This window comes from Stegostoma tigrinum, chromosome 17 (genome assembly GCF_030684315.1).
Source record: "Stegostoma tigrinum isolate sSteTig4 chromosome 17, sSteTig4.hap1, whole genome shotgun sequence".
NCBI lineage: Eukaryota > Metazoa > Chordata > Chondrichthyes > Orectolobiformes > Stegostomatidae > Stegostoma > Stegostoma tigrinum.
This window is the reverse complement of record NC_081370.1, coordinates 43,438,806-43,457,679: the sequence shown is the minus strand read 5'-3', so window position 1 is coordinate 43,457,679 and position 18,874 is coordinate 43,438,806. Positions and strand designations below refer to the sequence as shown.

At 38.7% G+C, this 18,874-nt stretch overlaps 1 protein-coding gene across 1 annotated transcript in view; it reads right to left on the bottom strand.

The window, feature by feature from the left end:
* Positions 1–18,874, bottom strand: part of eif3m (eukaryotic translation initiation factor 3, subunit M) — a 37,622-nt gene that overhangs the window by 4,038 nt on the left and 14,710 nt on the right. Inside the window, exons 6-8 of the mRNA XM_048545612.2 lie at positions 12,243–12,326; positions 11,158–11,257; positions 7,236–7,317 (exon numbers count right to left, since the gene is read on the bottom strand). Of these exons, the coding sequence (XP_048401569.1) occupies positions 7,236–7,317; positions 11,158–11,257; positions 12,243–12,326 (266 nt within the window). The remainder of the gene's footprint in view (positions 1–7,235; positions 7,318–11,157; positions 11,258–12,242; positions 12,327–18,874) is intronic.

The window sequence follows — 18,874 nt, the reverse complement described above, 5'->3', positions numbered from 1 at the left end:
AATTCAGAAATCTCCAGTAAGTTAGATTTAATCAGATCAAGGTAACAAACGAAAAAGTGCTACATAATCAGAACTAATCTGAGCTTTCCTTCATTTAACCCCTTGTGTGCGCTAAATGCCCAATGAAATGTTTGCATGAAACTACAGGAAGGTTGTAATACAAGAAAATGAAGAAAAGCAACTGCCCAGATTTGTGTCAGGCCAAGAGCCTTGTCAGTCATATTTGTCAATGAGGTATTTCCCACAGGATGTTCATTGTGGAAATAAAACCTAGATGAATAACAGCAGTTCAAGGATCATCTTATGCTATCTGTATGGCTACTCATCTGATTCACTCTGCTCATACAAGAGCATAAAGTTTTAAAGAAGGATTGTAGATGTTTGCTGGGTGAGAAGACTATCTAATACATGTGGTTTGCTGATAACTACTGCCCAATAGTCAGTCAGCAGACCACCATTATCCCACTTAAAACATTTTTAATTTGACACACATCCTTGAAATCTGTATACCCAGCCTGCCAAATTTGTGTTTTCTTTGGTAATCCCACAGGATCAAGGATGATTCGCTTCCTCTCAGACTCAATAGGCTTTGAAACAATGTGCAATCTTTAGACTCTGCCATATGCAGAAATTGTGATGCTTAAATGCCTAAGCAGATTGTTTGTGGGAGGTCTTTATGCCTTCACGTGTACCTCAACTTCTCCTGTGCACATGTCTGAAGTCTCAGTGTATGACACCTTCCCGGAATAAATATTTTGGTCAGCCACAAGCAACATTTCTCCCTAAGTCAGCAACTTTGTTTGACCTCATCAGGGATGCCATGAGGACACCCCTAAAGTATTTCCATTGTCTTGGGATCTCCTATTGAGACCGAATTCTGAGCAGAACAGCTACTTCACAAGTCTAGCATCAGGCACACAAAGGACGGCAGTGCTAGCTGAGGACTGCAGATGCTGCAGTCAGAGATAACAGCGTGGGGTTGGTGGAACACAGCAGGCCAGGCAGAAGAGGAGCTGTAAAATTTGTGTTTCAGGTCAGGACCCTTCTTCAGAAATGGGAGCAGAGGAAGGGAGCTCAGAAATAAATAGAGGAGGGGTGGAGCGGGGTTAGTTAGCTGGGATGGTGATAGGTAAGTGCAGGTAGGGAGTGGTGGGGATTAGTCAGTGAGGTGTGAGGAGCAGATAGGTGGGAGAGAAGATGGACATGTGTCAGATCAAGGAAGCAGGGATGGTTGGTCATGGGATGGGGCTGGGGAGATTTTGAAACTGGTAAAATCCATGTTTAGGCCATAAGACATAGGAATGGAAGTAAGACCATTTGGCCCATCAAGTCCACTCTGCCATTTAAATCATGACCAATGGGCATTTCAACACCACTTCCCTGCACTCTCCCCATAGCCCTCGATTCCTTTTGAGATCAAGAATTTGTCGATCTCTGCCTCGAAGACATCCAACGTCCCGGCCTCTACTGTACTCTGCGGCAATGAATTCCACAAGCCCACCACTCTCTGGCTGAAGAAATGTCATCTCGTTTCAGTTTGAAATTTACCCCCTCTAATTTTAAGGCTGTGCCCATGGTTCCTAGTCTCTCCGCCTAACGGAAACAACTTCCTAGTGTCCACCCCTTCTAAACCATACATTGTGAGGAGTGAGGCCATTGGGCTGTAGGGTCCCCAGTTTGCAGGTGGTGTCATTGTGACACTGGAGCCGGCCCAGGATGGTATTAGCATTGATGCTGGGCAAGTTGGAATGGGATAGGATGCTGTTGGACTACGCTTCCTTCTACTTAGAGGATTCTGCGAAAGCACTACTAATGGTCCATCTCCACTGCTTGAGGGGTTTTACTCTGGTCTGTCCATGACTCAGGAGTATAGAGGATCACAGGATCGTTTGCTACCCATTTTACAAGTATGAATTGTACATAAAGTGATCACACCAGCAAAATTCACAGGAGCAACGTGGCGTTCTGTGCAACTCCATCAAAATAATGCCTAAGGTCAAACAAGAAGAGCCAACAGCAATGTTACTCAGGAACACAGGGACAACAGAAAGACAAAGAGCAGGAAGTAAATGGAGGTCCTATGCAATAGGCAGGAAACATGTCAGCCTACAGTGCCAAAAAGGGTTGGTCTAGAGATTCACTCAAATGCTCTACCCATAGGTTAAAAAGTACTGATCTATAAATCAGGACTTTGGCTATTTTGTACTATGAGGTACAATGCCATACCTGTGCTCAGTTTCACTTTGCATGCTTTTCCACCTGCTTTTCATGTATCTTTTCAAATGAAAAAAGTTTATCGTATAAAACAGATGCCTTAAATCAGTATTTTCCAGGCATCTCTCTCTGGAAAGGAGTGAGAGAAAATCCCATATAGAAACCCAACATTTGAAGTTTCAGATAGTGCATGTGCTTTATCCACTCCCATTCTTCTGTAGGAAAGCAGCACTTTGAATGGCAAGTTAAATTCAACTTCTGTAACCCATGAATCCTCAGCACAAACCAGAGAGAGGGGGAGCATCAGCATGAACCATCAACAGTTCAGTTAAGCATAAATAATATATGCCTAGAATTGGAGGAAAGAGAACAATGTATGAAGGAATGTGCATGTGCACAAAAATATGGTGACGTTGAAAACAGTTTGGGAAGCACCGGGTGTTCAGGGTTCAGTTAAGAAAAAAGCTGAGGTAATTGCACGCAACTTCACGTGTACAATAATGGTCTGGAATTTAGCTAAAAAGGACACTTCTAAAATAGTATATTGGTTAACAGTTGATGCTCAATTTTATTCTGGACCCTTGTGCCAGCCCACATTTTCACATAAATGGATTCTCAAATGTGCACTTGTATTGCTGAAAGCCTCCACCTCTAAAATCAAATGAGCAGCTACCAAGAAAACAACAAGGAGCTCCACAAAATTAAGATACCCATTTTTCCCTCAAGGAACCCTCAAAAAATATTCTAATTCCTGACCAATATTCTTAAAATTTTGTTACAAAACATAGCTTACTTTCTGTGAGACTAATTCCCAAGCATGATCTGTGTAAAGTGATAGCAGATACTAAGCTTCAAAAGCATCTAATTTTCTGCCAAACAGATTTACTTATTACTGTTATGTCAAAATCCTAATGCAGCAATAAAGTATTCTGCATCACTAAGCAATTTCTGCATTTGTTAAGCCTTGCCATCAAAAAATTAATGCAATATGAAAATCACATCTTAATACAAATAAGACACTCAAATCACTGCACCTTTTAAACAGTCAATTACACAGCACTGTGGGAGTGCTGAAGTGTTAATTACCACTCCTTCCTGCTGGGCGTAAATAAGGAGATTGCTGACACCAACACCTCCCACCTTAAGCAATGAAGCAGATTATCTCGTTCATGAAGGAGACAATGATGAAACTTGAACAGCTTTCTGTAGCTATGCATTGAGCTCATCTTTTCTACATTCCCGTGATTATCGCTCCGGAAGTTATACGTACATTTAATCAGATCCCTCTCAGGTATAACTCTTGGTGATATGCAGATGTAAACACTTTTTCTAAGTGAACAGAAACCAGAGAATCAGCACATTAAATGCTGCCATCGATGGTTTTAAAGGTCAGAAGGTCAGTGCTAAAAACAATGATCCTTCCAAACTGCTGCATAAATGAGAATCTGCAGGTCAAGAGATACTGATGGGTATAATTTCACCTCACAAACTAAATTACCTTTTAACAAACACTGATCTTAAATGACCAATGGGTATCTAGACTGGTAGACTAGCCCCTTGAAAGTGCCCAACTCTTTTGATAATTGAAAACATTAACAGTTTTCAAGTGATATTTAAAAATAGAGTAGAGTAGTGAATTGATACAAATAATGTGGCTAAAAAAATCCGAACTAGATAAGCAGTGACATTAAACCACAATTCTATGTGTTATGCCACATTATGCAGCATTATCAGAGCAACAATATACCTCACATCAAACTTAGAGAAGATCCAACAGACCTTCATGATCGCGAACACGAGAAGTGCATAAGTCTGCTCTACCATCCAATGTAATCACAGCTGATCATCTATTTTCATTCGACTTCTCTGCCCTATCACTTGATTCTCTTCCTATCCAAAAAACTATTAAAAGCTGAGCATTCACAGGCCTCTAGATAGAAAATTCCAAATATTCAGATCAGAGTGGAGAAATTTCTCTTCCTCCTACTCCTAATTGACTTATTTCTTATGTTGCATCCATGACCCGAGGTATGACTTGCCAGTCTAACTGCTCTCTCCACTACCCACACTTAGAGTCAGAATCATTGAGTCAACCAGCACAGTAACAGATCCTTTAATCCAACGAGTCCATGCCAAACATAATTCCAAACTACACAAGTCCCACCTGCTTGCTCCTGGCCCATATCCCTCCAAACCTTTCCTATTCAGATATCCATTTAAATGTCTTTTTGTAGTTGTAATTGTACCTGCATCTACCACTTCGTCAGGAAGTTCATTCCACACAAGAACCACCCTGTGTAGAAAATATGCCTCATGACATTTTAAATCTCTTCTCACCTTAAAAATGTCCCCTCTAGTCTTGAAATTTCCCATCTTAGGGAAAAAGACAACCACCATCAACTCTATTTATGCCTCTCATTATTTTATAAACTTCTATCAAGTCACTTCTCAAACTTCCTACACTCCAGTGAAAAATGTCTCAGCGTATCCAACCTTTCCCTATACAGCCTCAAACCTTCCATACCCAGCAACATCCTGCTAAATCTCTTCTGAACCCTTTCCAGCTTGATAATATTCTTCCTATAACTGGGAAACCAGAACTGGACAGAATATTCCAGAAGAGGCCTCACAACGTCCTGTATAACCTCAACATCCCAACTCCTTTATTCAAAGGACTGAACAATGAAGGCAAGTGTGCCAAACACGTTTTCAACCACCCCTGTCTATATGTGATGCAAACTTTAAAGAATTACCCCATTCCAAGGCATCTTCTGATTTCAAACCAACTATTTCAGAGTAGAAAGCAACTCTCTAACTTAGATAACAAAGGTTATAACAGAGCTGGATAAACACAGCAGGCCAAGCAGCCTTCTCCTAAGATGCTGCTTGGCCTGCTGTGTTCATCCAGCTCCACACTTTGTTATAAGGGGATATAGATAGTGGGCAAAAACCTACAGATTGAGTTTAATGTAGGAACGTGTGAAATCATGTACTAGGAAGAAATCAAAAGGTAGACCATTACTGAAAAGGAGACAGACTATAAAAAATGTGAAGCTCAGAGAGATTTTGGTGTTCTTGTGGATAAAGCATAAAAGGTCAGCTTTCACGTGCAGCAAGTTACTAAGGAAACAAAATGGAACTTCGTCTTTCATTGCCAGGGTTTAAGAGTTTAAAAATAAGGAACTCTCATTACCACAGCCGATTCCTGGGATAAAGGAGTTGATTAAGCAAGATCAACTAAAGGGGTCAGACTGTTATTCACTGGCGTTCTGAAGAATTCTAACATCCAAGTTTAGAGAACATAGACACAAAAGAGGAAGACACTAGTTTAAAATGGAGAACGTGAAGGAATTTCTTCTCCCAGAAAGTAAAGGTCTGAAATTCTCCATTCCAGAGTTGGAGAGGCTAGATCATAAAAGTATTTGAAGGGCCCGTGATTAAGTTTGAGTTTTTCGGGAAGGGAGGGCTATGATGAGCGTGAAAGAAGGATCAAGGCCTAGGGCAAATCAGCCATGCTCTTGTTGTTTGACAGGGCAGGTTTGATGGACTGAATTGCCCACTTCTGCTCCCATTTTCTACGTTCTTGTGAAATTCCTTGTCATTTTTGCTTAACACTTCCCAAAAATAAGATTAGGAATCTCAAACTCAAGCCCTACTGCTTCATAAGAGCAAAACAATGACAATAGTGTTAAATCAATGCAAAGGTTTATTCCTTCATCTTTGGAAAATTATTTTTTCAAGTAGCCATGGTGCAAAAGCAGCAATTTGGGATTCGCCTTAATGCCAAAAGTAAACAAGAAAAAAAATAGCCATTTTAAAAGTACTAATCCAAATCAAATTTATTTAATAAATTTCAGCAACAAAGGCAGCTGGCCAGCATTTGAGAAGTTTTAATAATTTATTGTGACTTATAACCTCTATTTGCCATCTCAAACCTTTCAGATGACAACCTGCATTCAAGCCAAAGCAAAGCAGACAGGAAACTTAGGGGCAGTTGAAAAGACTCCCTCAGTGCTGTTGTGACCAACTGCTGTAAGTACCGAAGTACAACCATAGTGATTCTCCCACACTGGAAATGTACTGAAGTGCTTAGATGAGATCCAATGAATTTCTGATTTATCAAATCCAGATAAGAACAAGGAGGAAACCTAGAATTCAAATCTGGTACTGCACTTCTGCATACCTTGTGCATTACTGTCAGACACCTGATTAATTTCTGTAGAATATCAAAGACAAATCATACCATCTCAATTTGAGAATCTAACTTCAGTTTTTTAAAAAAAATTAGGAAATTATAGTCAGGTCTAAGCGAATGTGAAATTGAATTATTGTGAAAATTTAGTACAATACCACTTTTCATGGCCTAAAGCTATCCCAAAGCAGCTTGAAACCAATTAACTGTGCTTTTGAAGTATAGTCATTATTGTACAAAACCTGCCATCCCATCACTCTAAAGTGGTTGACTCAACTTTCTTCTGAAATGATCCAAACAAGCATGCCAGCTGGAGAAGTCAAATTTCATGTAGCAGTTAATACGAAAATCCCTCAGGTATTCTCAGAGCAACCAAAGATAGGCAATGCAATTTGATATTTAGTGTCACATTATTAAACTGCCACAGTCCATTTGGTATAAATGCACCTAACCACTGTTTGGGAGGGATCTGCAGATTTCGACCAAGCAACAGTGATGGAATAAGACAGGATGGTTGAGAGGTTGTAAAGTAACTTGTAGGTAGTGGTATTTTCATGCATCTGCTGCCGCCTTTGACCTTCCAGACGGTAGAAATCACAAATTTGAAAGGTTGTATCAAAGAAGCCTTGACAAGTTGCTGCAGAACATAATCCAAGTGGTATATACTGCTATCCTTATCTATTGATGGAGGTTGTTTATGTTTAAAAATTTTGAAATACAAGATTTCAGTGAAGTAATCCCCTTGTTGAAGCACCTAGTGATGAAAATAAAATGCATCTTTTCAACTGTCCTTGAATTCTTGCTACAATTCGAAGAAATGAAATCTCACCTAGTGAATCAATGAAGTCTTTGTTATTCTGGTAGAATTTCACATACGCTGCTAATTTTCCACTAACAAAAATCGTCAAGAGCTATTGAAAGGAAACAGATATATCAGGTTAATATAAATTCTACTGTGAAGTTACAAAATACAAAATATCAGATGCACATTTAAAATGTTTTATTTATTTACACTGAAGACTGTGGCTAATACTTAAATGAGAAGCTACTTTAGAGAACAAAAGTTGCTTGTGGCTGCTGAGAACTATCTGTCCCCCTCTGTATGGTTTCCAATCACTACCACATTCCTTTGATCCCTTTTGAATGGCATCCTGCTTTTAGCAGAAGTCTAGGGCTGAGGTTCCTCCATTGTTACATCCTGAATCCCTTCATCAGCCTTACCTATAGTCACACTCCCTTTCATCCCAGACTGACACACAGCTCTACTCAACCTAATGGGTGCGAATAGCTTCTAAAACATGTCCAGTTAACTCCCCTCCTGCATCATGCCCTGCAATGTCATCCACTCAGACTCTGAAACAAAACTTCCTTGAGCTACAGAAACATGACCACAGAATTAGTTCCAGGATCACAATCCTTTTCACAAACTCCCACATCTGAATTCACTGCACTTGTTGTCACAAACCTATTTAAATATCTGATACCAATTTAAAGTAATAACAAGTATAAATTTTTCAGCTTAGAGGAAAAGCACTCATGACCCACTGGACAAACAAAAGTAGATTTTTTAAAAAAAACGCCTCCTTCCCCCTTTAAACCCCCTCCTAATTTTAGCACTGCTTATGAAGCACTTATTCATCAATCACTGCTCCACACTGTGCAATCCAAAGTAGTATTTTTATACAGAGATTATAATTTTCAAATTATGGACTCAAAACAGCATTTGACACGGCTGTTCTTAAATGCATTTGGTAGCAAAAGGTATGAAAATACGTTCTACAACTTTCAGAATGGCAATAAGTACAACCACTGTTTTGTGGGACTGAGTAAATTTGAAGCTCAAATTACAGCATTGTGACTTAAGTCCATAACTTCAAGCAAAAAAATGCTGGAAAACTACATGAGGTCTCAAGAAGCTAATCACCATACAGCTGATATTCAAGTAGCTCCAGTCTGACCTGAAATAGGCTGAAACAAACACCAATGCGAGATTCATAACAAGAAGCCCAAGCTTTGAAGTGAGCACTACAGTCCAAATTAAAATAGACATCAAACCTCCTGCATAGATTAGATTCTCTCAAATGCCACAAATGACAATGCGCTTCAAAAACTTTGTGAAGTATGCTTTCTTAAAATTTTATTCATGATGTGAGCTTCAATAGCTGACCTGGCATTTTTTGTTCATCATGAATTACTCTCGCGAAGGTGCCTCCTTGAACTGCTGTAATTCATTTGGACCTAAGATGCAGTTAAGGTACGGACTTCCAGAATTTTGACCCAATGATATCGGAGGAACAATGCTGACTTATCATGTTAGGTTTGTTTGGCGATGGTCTTGACACACCCTCCTGCAACTTCCATTAAAACAGTTGATCCTTGGCTGCATGGTAATGGCAGAGTGAGGTTATGTCATGCCATGCCATGAAGTTGCAGATTTTAGAGTACAATTCTGCTGTTGCAGATTGGCCATAGGCCTGATGGATGCCTGGGCTTGAGTTGCTATATCGAAAGTTTATCCCATTTAGCTCAGGTGATAATCTCTATCACATTGTGTGGCACTATGGAAGTGGATAGATTGTGCAGTGGTGATTCCCACTGATATCGTCATGGACAGGTGCATTAGAGGCAGGAGGATTGGTGAGTACAAAGTCAAATGTGTTTTTCTCTCGTTGGATTTTTTATCACTTGCCACAAACCCGATCTAGCAGCTATACCCTTTAGAATTTGGTCAGCCTGGTCAGTAGTGGTGCTGGCGAGCTACTCAGAATACATTCCGTAGTCCTGCCAACCTCAACACTTCCTCTAAGTGGTAGTTTTGTGTGCACGTGCGTGCACGGGGTGGGAGTAGGGGAAACAGCATAACATGCTAAAACAATATCATCAAGAGGCTTTCTTGCCTACTTTTGAACCAATGGCATGCCACAAGACTTCACAAGTAAATTAATGCTAAGGACTCAGGTTTGTATCACATAGATCATACAGGTTGGGTGGTTAAAAAGGCGTTTAGCATGCTTGCCATTATTACTCAGTCCTTTAAGATATGGGAGTTGGGAAATCACATTGAGGTTGTACAAGACACTGGCGAGGCTTCTTCCGGAATACGGTGACCAGAACCGGACACACAGTTATAGGAAATATGTTATTAAGCTAAGGAGGGTTAAGAAGAGAATTACTAGGATGTTGCTGGTATGGAAAATTGGAGTTACAAAGAAACGCCAGATAGGCTGGACTTTCTTCACTCAAGATAGGAAATTGAGAGGCGACGTTAGAGAGGTTTATGAAAACATGAGGAGTATAGATAAGGTTAATGGCAGGTGTCTTTTCCCTAGGATGGGGGATTTCAAGACCAGAGGGCACTTTTGAAGGTGAAAGGAGGGAGATTTTAAAAAGACCATTGGGGCAATTTTTTTTTTTAAACATAGGTGGTAGTTTGCACGTGGAATGAGCTTTCATGCTGTATAGCTGTATTATTCTACGATTCAAAGTGGTAGATGGCAGGCATTGTTGCATTTAAAAGACACTTAGATAAGTACATGAATAGGAAAAATTTGGAGGGATGCAGGCAGGTGAAACTAGTTTAGTTTGGGATTACGTTCCGCATGGACTGATTGGACCAAAGGCTCCGTTTCCATGAATCCCAGAGCAATTCCATCCCTACTGTTCCATTATCTTTGATGGGTCTTCCCTACCCACAGCCTCAAATATGATGATAGCGTTGGTAGGGACATGGACAGTCAAAAATGATTCCAACAGTATGATCTTGTCAGGCCGTTGCTTGTCTGTGAGACAACTCTCCCAATTTTGGCACTAGCCTTCAGATGTTTGTAAGGAAAACATATCAGGGTTGGTAGGCTAAGTTTGACTCAGACTGTAGAAAACCCAAGTATAGAGAAATATAATTTAATGTACTGCATTAAAAAATATGAATTCAGTACTGTGTGGGAATTGAACAAATGCCCAGTAATCCTAACTCTAATATTCCCACAGGGTTATTCCAAAAAGATCAAAGGAAAGTTTAGGATCCATCCAGTAGTTGAAATTGTACTTGACAGTATTAAGCATTACATAAAAAAAACTTTACCAGGCTCATGTACAACACTAGTTATTTAAGGAACATTGCATTAATCTTAAAGCAATGCATCTCTATGATTACCACTTACTAAGAAAGATTACATTTCCTTTTAGAAAATGCACCAGAAATAAAAGACAAACGTTAATAACAAATGAATTCTTATAAATGGGATGATTTTAATTCTCATACTATGGCTTTATAGAAAAGAACACAAGATGGAATACGGTTTGACCTAGTGCTCATACCTAGTTGAGCCACAATTCTCGTGTGCCCCTATCTCTGAGCCCAAGAAACCGGAATTTAAGATCTACCTGCACTGGCAGTGCATAGAAACACTTCTGAAGACATTAATTTAAAACAACTATTTTATGGGGCCCTTTTTTCAAGTCCCACCTGTTGCAGAGGCGTGTAATAGCATCTATAACAGGTTGATTAAAAAAAACAGGTTTATTCTTCCAGAGGCTCGTGTGCAGTCGTGGTATCTAATTATATTTTCTCATCAACCTGCTCCGATATTAAGGTAGAATCACATGCTATTTACAGGCAAAGTGTTCAGCCAGACCTTTTCTCTTCATTTTGTAACATGTACAAATCAAAAATACAAAAATCTCCTTAAACTAGTGCATGAAGAACATCCTGATAAAATATGTAGCCAATCTGCAATACTTAGTCTACTCACATCATGAATGAGCTCCCCTTCCAGAAATCGAACAGGTTTCAAAGCAAGAAGATGGTCAAAGAGAAATGTGTTTTGATCCTTCAATGCTCTTACAATGCACCTATCAGAGAGAAATTCAACAAAATATTTGTTGTTTCTGCTACAAAATACTTCACTCAGCTCAAAGGCAGATGGAGTTCAATTTGGATAAATGCGAGGTTTTGCATTTTGGTGAAACAAACAAGGGCAGGACTTATACAATTAATGGCAGGACCCTAAGCAGTGTTGTAGAACAGAGACACCTAAGGGTTCTGGTAAATAATTCTTTAGAATTTGCATCACAGGTAGGCAGCATGGTTAAGAAGCCGTTTAGCATGTTTGCCTTCATTCCTCAGACCTTTGAGTAAAGGAGTTAGGACATGATGTTGAGGTTGTACGGGACATTGGTGAGGTCTCTCCTGGAGAAATCTGTGCAGCTCTGGTCACCCTGTTATGGGAAGGATATTATTATACCAGAAATGGTTCAGATAAAAACTACCAGGATGTAGCCAGGTATGGAAGGGCTGAGTTATAAAAATAGGCTGGGACTCTTTTTCACCATAGCGTAGGAGATTGAGGGGCGACAGAGAGGCTTATGAGGTCATGAGGGGCATAGATAAGGTGAAGCAAAGGTGGAGGGGGTATATTTCTAAGAGGAGAGGAGAAAGTTTTTAAAAAGGACATGGGGGCAACTTTTTTTGTTTTTACAGAAGTAGTTAGTATGTGAAATGAAGTGCCAGAGGAAATGGCGGATGCACCTACAGTTACAATGTTTAAAAGACATTTGGATAAGTACATGAACAGGAAAGGTTTGGAGGGATATGGACCAAATGCAGGTAGGTGGGACTAGTTTAATTTAAAAACATGACTGGCATGCACTAGTTGGACTTAAGGGTCTGTTTCCAAGCTGTGAGACTCTATGACCTACAATCAGTTGATAACTTGCAACACACAATTTGGTGGCATTTGAGAACATTTGTTACAGAAACCAAAACTTCTTGAAAGGCAACGTTTTAGATAACTTAGGCAGTGCAAATTGAAAAAGCAGAAAATATCAATGACTTTACCTGTGAGCATCAACTCTTGCCTGTGAAGCATTATCTTCTGTATAGCTGCCTAGCAATTCCACCATAATTTTGGCTGCAGAATCACTGTGAAAAAGTTTTAACGATTCAGTACATAAAACAAAGGAATTAAAGTGTGTTCATTTCATCACATTTATAAAATCCAAGGGCAGGTTTTCATTCAAGGTTGAGTGGTATTCTAATACTAATCACAATGTTTAAAATATTCAATGAAGTACAATCAGAAAAGATATTTCTTGTTTGGGGGTGGGGGGTGGGGGGGGGGGGGGGGGGGGGGAAGAAAGATGGTTTAGTACCCAGAACAAAAGGGGGACACAATCTTCAAAGTTAGGTCTAGGTGATTTATTGATGAAACATGAAAACACATTTATGAAAAGGATAATGGTCATTTGGAACAGAGTCTGGATGCTAGGTCAATTGAAACTTCCAAGATGGGAATTTACGTAAAAGACAGGATAAAGAATCAAGGATGAAATCATCTATCTGACCATTTAAAATGCTGCCAAACCAGGCTATGGGAACTGAAGGCCTTTATCCATTTCCATAATCAACAAATCTCTGGTGGTACTATTTACAATAAATCAGAGAATAAGCAGTTTTACAAGGTTACAATAGTTTTTTGGTAGTATAAAAGTTTGAATCATGGTAACTAAACAGAAATTCTGTGAAAAATGTTTTTATCTGGACTCTCATCTGGGTGGATGCAAGAATACTAAATTTCAAAGCCAACAATAAATTGTACTACACGAGACATCACAATTCTGATTAGCTGGCAGTGAACTTATGTTGGTCAAGGAGTTACCATGGAGAACACACCAAGAAACGCATGTATCCCAAGAACTGTACTTGGCAATTAAATAAAACCTGTCTGAACATTACAAAAGCCTAATTTCTATTAAATGAAAACCGATTTTGATTGTAGGTAGGGTGATTTAGAAGGTGCAAAAATTGTAGTATTAATACTGTTTTTGAGATGGTTGTTTTGCTATGTGTTATTTTGAAATTTAATGAGAAATGCAAAAAACAGAAACATTTATTTTTAATAAAACTAAGATTTTCATTTTCATTGTAGCACATTTTAACATCAAATTAAGAATCTATTATAAACCATTGTGAAACTGAACAGATTGCCTGGAATTCTTACAGCAATAATCACTCAAATTTTGTGAAAATCATTGTCCTCTTAACTCATTATAATGTGTTTCTTGGTCTTTATAGTCAATCTAGTGGTCCTGTTATGCTTGCCACTTTGGCCCCACTGCTTCAAGCCCAGTTACTTTAGACAGTGATTCACATGTAATTCAGACTTTGAGATCTTTGGCAAAAAAAGGGGAAATTATGCTTTTAAGTTATGATGATGTGGAATGCCTGCCTGAAAAAAACAACTATGGCAGAAGTAAAATTCAACTGGTTAATGTCAAAAGGTAAAATTAGATGTAGACTTCAAAAGGAGACATTTACAGAACTCTAGTGAGACAGAAGGCTAGAGAGATGGACAAATTAAACAGATCTTCCAAAAAGTAAGTAAAAGCATAATTTTCACATTCTGGCATTTTGCATACCATGCAAATTCAATCTAATTTTACACTTTATCAATATGCATGTTAAGGTAATAGGAGAAGTCTGTTCCACCATTCAACAATGGCTGATCTACTACCTAACTCCACATTCCAGTCTCTTTATAAGGATCTCTAGATAGTATAGGCCCAAACACTTTCATCTACTTCAATGACCTTCCTTTCATCATAAGGTCAGAAGTACAGATGTTCACTGTCAACTGCAGCTTCCACTCACGTCTCAAATAATGATGCAATCTGTGTCAACATATAACATGACCTGGCAATGATCAAGCTTGGGCTGATGGCTGCTAAGTGCTTTTTGTGCCGAACGATGCTCATTTCGAACAAGAGATGCACTAAGCCTCTCCTTGACATTTAACGGCACTATCATTGCTGCATTGCTACCATCAACCTAAAGCTAAACAGCACATGTCAAATATATACCCCACAGAGACAAGGTCTAGGCTGGGAAGTTCTCAAACGAATTGCTCATCGCAACTTCTCAAAACCGCCTAGAAGGTGCAAGTCAGGAGTGTGATTAAATACTTGTCTAGACGAGTGCAGTTTCAGCAGTTTAAAAGCTCAACACCAATTCTTAAACACGTTCAATCTACTACCTTAAATTATTTACATCCCTCCATTACTGGCCAGGGGAAGGGACAGAAATCATGGACTATGGTGCTGCGCCTGACTTGGCCCCCAACTAGAGCATAGAGACTGCTGCAGTATGTCTCTTACCTGATTATCTCAATGTCAGCAATTATGGCACCAACACTGCTAACTGTTTATTATTTAATATAGTAACCAATGGTTTGCGGGGTTTGTCCCAATACAAAACAAAATGAAGTGTGAAAATTTCTCAAGCCCAAGTGGCAGCCAAGAAAGGCAACAAAGCTAGGAACTACCACATACACTGTAGCAGCAGTGTGTACCATCTACAATATGCACTGCAGCATTCAAAGCTTCTTAAGTTTTAACAATCCATAACCTTGACCATCTAGAGCAGTCCCTCCCTCGCTTCCTTGCCCCCCCCCCCCCCCAATCTCACACTCACACACACACACACCTCCAGGTCTCTCACCAATCTTGAATTAGAACTCAAATGCCAATCCTTTATAGACACTTAATCAAAAGTCTGGAACTTCCGCTCTAACAGCACTGCATGGACTGAAACGGTTTTCAATCTATGTGCCAGAGTATTGCCATTTAGTTTAAGCAATCTTGCAATATTGAACTTTATATATATGGTGTTGTGCAGTTTGCACCACTGGGAAACTTGGCTATGTGGCTTTCTATGGTAATAAATGTAACCAATACTATAAAGGTCCAAGACAGATTGTTGTAGGACATCTTTAGTCACACTCTACAAATTACAGTATTTGCCCACTACCCTTGTTCCTTAACTGCACAAGATATAATTGCCTTTTAATTTCATAAGTTAACTGGTTTGCAATGGTATAAGAACAAAATCTCAATTAAGATTTAGAACTCTTAAAGGTCATCAGAGTGTTTCAAAGTGCACATATGCCATAACTACACCGACTTCAAATCCCAATTTTTCTCTACTCTTCAATAAGGTTTTGTGCATATATCAAAATCCCTGTACACACACAACCAGAGTGATTAGATGTACAAGTTACTGTTAACAATTTCAGGATAGGCAAGTTTGAGAGCTAGGAATGCTGTTGTATAAAAATATATTTAAACCAGTATGGAACTGCAAAATTTACCATACAAGGGGAAATCATTTTGCAAACAAAGAAATCTTAAATCTTCATCTCAAGCATTAAATTACTACATAGCTGACAAGAATCAAATTTTAATAAAACTCATTTAACAAGTATTGTTGAAGCTGCAAACCATACACGACAAACTTAAGCTTGACAACATTAAACTCCAATTTTCAACACGTCATCTTGCTCTAAAAGGGAGCTGACATAAAACACATTTTATCTTTTAAATTCATTCTACTGATTTAGACAGTCATGGCACGAGAAAACTGAATCAAAAGTCATTTCAACGTATGAGTAGTCTGCACATTTTAGTGCACACACACTTGTAATCTTGCCTCATTATTCATTTGGCAAAACATCTGTAAGTATGCAGAAGTTCAGCCTTGAAAAACACAAGAAATAAGGCCGCTTTCCTGTGAAATTTTAAGACTTGTTCTGAGTCACTTCCTAGGACATGCAGCTAATTCATACTTCATTGTGACATTCAAGTGGTTGAACATTTCCTTTCAAAATAAGTTAATATAACTTGCAGCTGCTTGGCACAAGGGGAAAAAAGTGGTGCTTCTGTTAATTAGAATTGAAGTACAGATTTATCTCCTTTTGCTAAAACCAGTACATCAATGCATCAAATTTGTTGCAATCTAGGTTTGCATTCTGGAGTGCCTTCTCAGGAAACTAGATCCAAATGTCTTGGAGTCTGACATGGTAAACTATAACAAACTACAAAAGGCATAAATTGTGTTATGTTACCCGGCTGTTGGTTTAAGCATGCAGATCAAAAGATTAAAACAATCAAAACTACAAAGTGAAAAAATACAAAAATGCATACATCAAATTTTATAGGATGTGACAACATTCATAAGACACTGAACAAAATCAAAATGAGAAATTGCAAAATGAGTCAGTTTTTAAATTGGAATAGTGATTTAACACTTCCAAATTAAAATATCATTGCAATTGGATTTTAAAGAAAACTATTGTATGACTTGTTAGAGCAAGAAGTCTTGCCACACTGCTTGTGCTGGCTGTTTTAACAGAACTCCCACTTCCCTGCTCTTTCCCTGACATCAAAAGTCAGCCAATGTTCCAAAAGAAGCAGGACATCAATGGGTGTCAGTGCAACAGTAGAAAACCAAATTCATAGGGATTTGCTACCTTTATAAGCTGAAGGGGATCACGGAGTTGCCAAAAGAACAATTTCAAATACCAACCCTTTCCATATTCTTGAAAGACTGGTATAGTTTTAACATTAACATGGCATCATTTGCGTGGTAAAGTTTTTAGGAGCAATTTTCTTGCCAAGCTTGGCAGAATGTTCCTACATTCAAAAATTAGGAGAGAAAGGTGCATTAATGAGAAAAAAAAGGTTAATTGACTGCAGTATCACTGAAAATTTGCAAGTTAATGGGAAAGAGGAATTTAAGCGTTATAGAGCACTACCACCAAAGTACCAATGCCAGAGACACAAAGACAAAAAGACTGAACATCACCAAGTTAAAAAGAAATATTTCTGGAGATAAAAAGAAATATTTCTGGAGATAAAAAGTTGAATTTGGTTTAACAGATGGCTGGCTGTGATCTAAAACTACTTACATTTGCGATTAGAACCACAGAGGGCACTCCTCCAAGAAATTATTGAAAAATACGCTCTGTACTCAAAGAAAATACTGATTCGGCTCAGTGATTTGAAAAAAAGTGTTCCTAGTACAATTACACCTTGCATTAAGCAATAGTTGAATTTTAATCTTTCGTTGTTATACCAATTTATCAAATTTTAATCATCGAACATACTGATTTCTTATAAGTACATTTGCCAACCAAATCAACAATAGGTGGGGAGCACTACTATTTAAAGAACACAGTAACAGGAGTAAGCCTTTCAACCCTGTGAATCTTGAGATGACATATGATCTGCTTTCAAATCCATTGATTGACCTTGAAAATACAGGCACATTTGCAGTTATATAATACCTTTCATGACTGCTGAACAATCAGAAAGTGTTGTAGCGGGAAATGTAATAGTCAACCAATTCTCACAATTGAATGTAGAAATGACCAAGTTCCAGGATGTCGACAAGGGATAACCACCTGGTTCTCCTTCAAAATAGTGTCAGGAGTTACATTTACATTAGAGGGAAGAGACAGCATTGTTTCAATGCGTCCTGTGAAAGCATCAGACACTATGAAGTGGTATGCTGGCCTTGACTTTTATGCTCAAGTCCTAGAGTAGGACTTGAAATTCAAAAGCTGCTGACACAACACAAAGTGCTGCCAACTGAATTAACTTGATGTGGCAACCCGCACTGCTAACAATCACATACAACTTTAAAAAACTGCAATTAACCTTAAAAACTGTAGTTATTTTGTGAGGTGGGGCAAGATTGCCACCATCCTGTGTATAATGCAGTACCTTCTGATGTCACTCCTGAATGGTCCAGCTCTGATTTGTGGCCCCTTGTTCAGGGAGGATTGCTACTCTTTTGATTGGCACTAAGCATCTACACAATCAACAAGTGATATTCTGGATTGTGTGCAAACCAAGCACCACACCTTGGGCACATGGTGATAGCAATAAGTTGCTCAAGCACTGCTGTTATTCCAATGCTTTGATGTGCAACTGTCCTGCAGCTCACCACTTGTTGTGTTATTCCATATGTGGACCAAATATAATGAAAAATTAGAAAGAAGGAAATTAGAATATCTGATGAAGTTCAAGAGCCAGTAGTGATCATGCTATACGATTTAAGTTTAGGGCAGTTCTTGAGCAATCAGATTTAGCCACTGGTTACAATATTAAACTGACAGAACCCAGGCATACTTCACAGCTTTACTATCCATAAAAAAAAAGTTGACTGAAGAAAACAGCTTTGAGTTTCTGCAATTAATTAATTTCTCCTAAACAACTGATTCTATTCATTACAAAATGTGAAATCACGCAAAAAAAGTGTCTCACAGTAGTATCACAATCATTACTGAATAACCCATCTAGCTCACTAGTGCCCTTCAGAAGAGGAAACCTGCTGCCTTGCCTCAATGAGTTACAACAACACTCAAGAAGCTTGACACCGTTAAGCACAGAGCAAACCCAGCACCATATCTACAAACGTTCACTCCCTTCACCAATGATGCTCAATAACAAGCTACCAAATTATAATGAAATCATTAGCATCAAAAAGTAAAACATAAATTGACCAAAACTACATCTAGTCTAGATAATCTTGTAAATTAGTCCTCACTATCTGGGATTTTTCGCAAAATTGGGAAGGTTACCCAGAAAGGCTGAGGGACTTGAAGCTGTTTTCATTAGAGAGAAGAAGGTGGA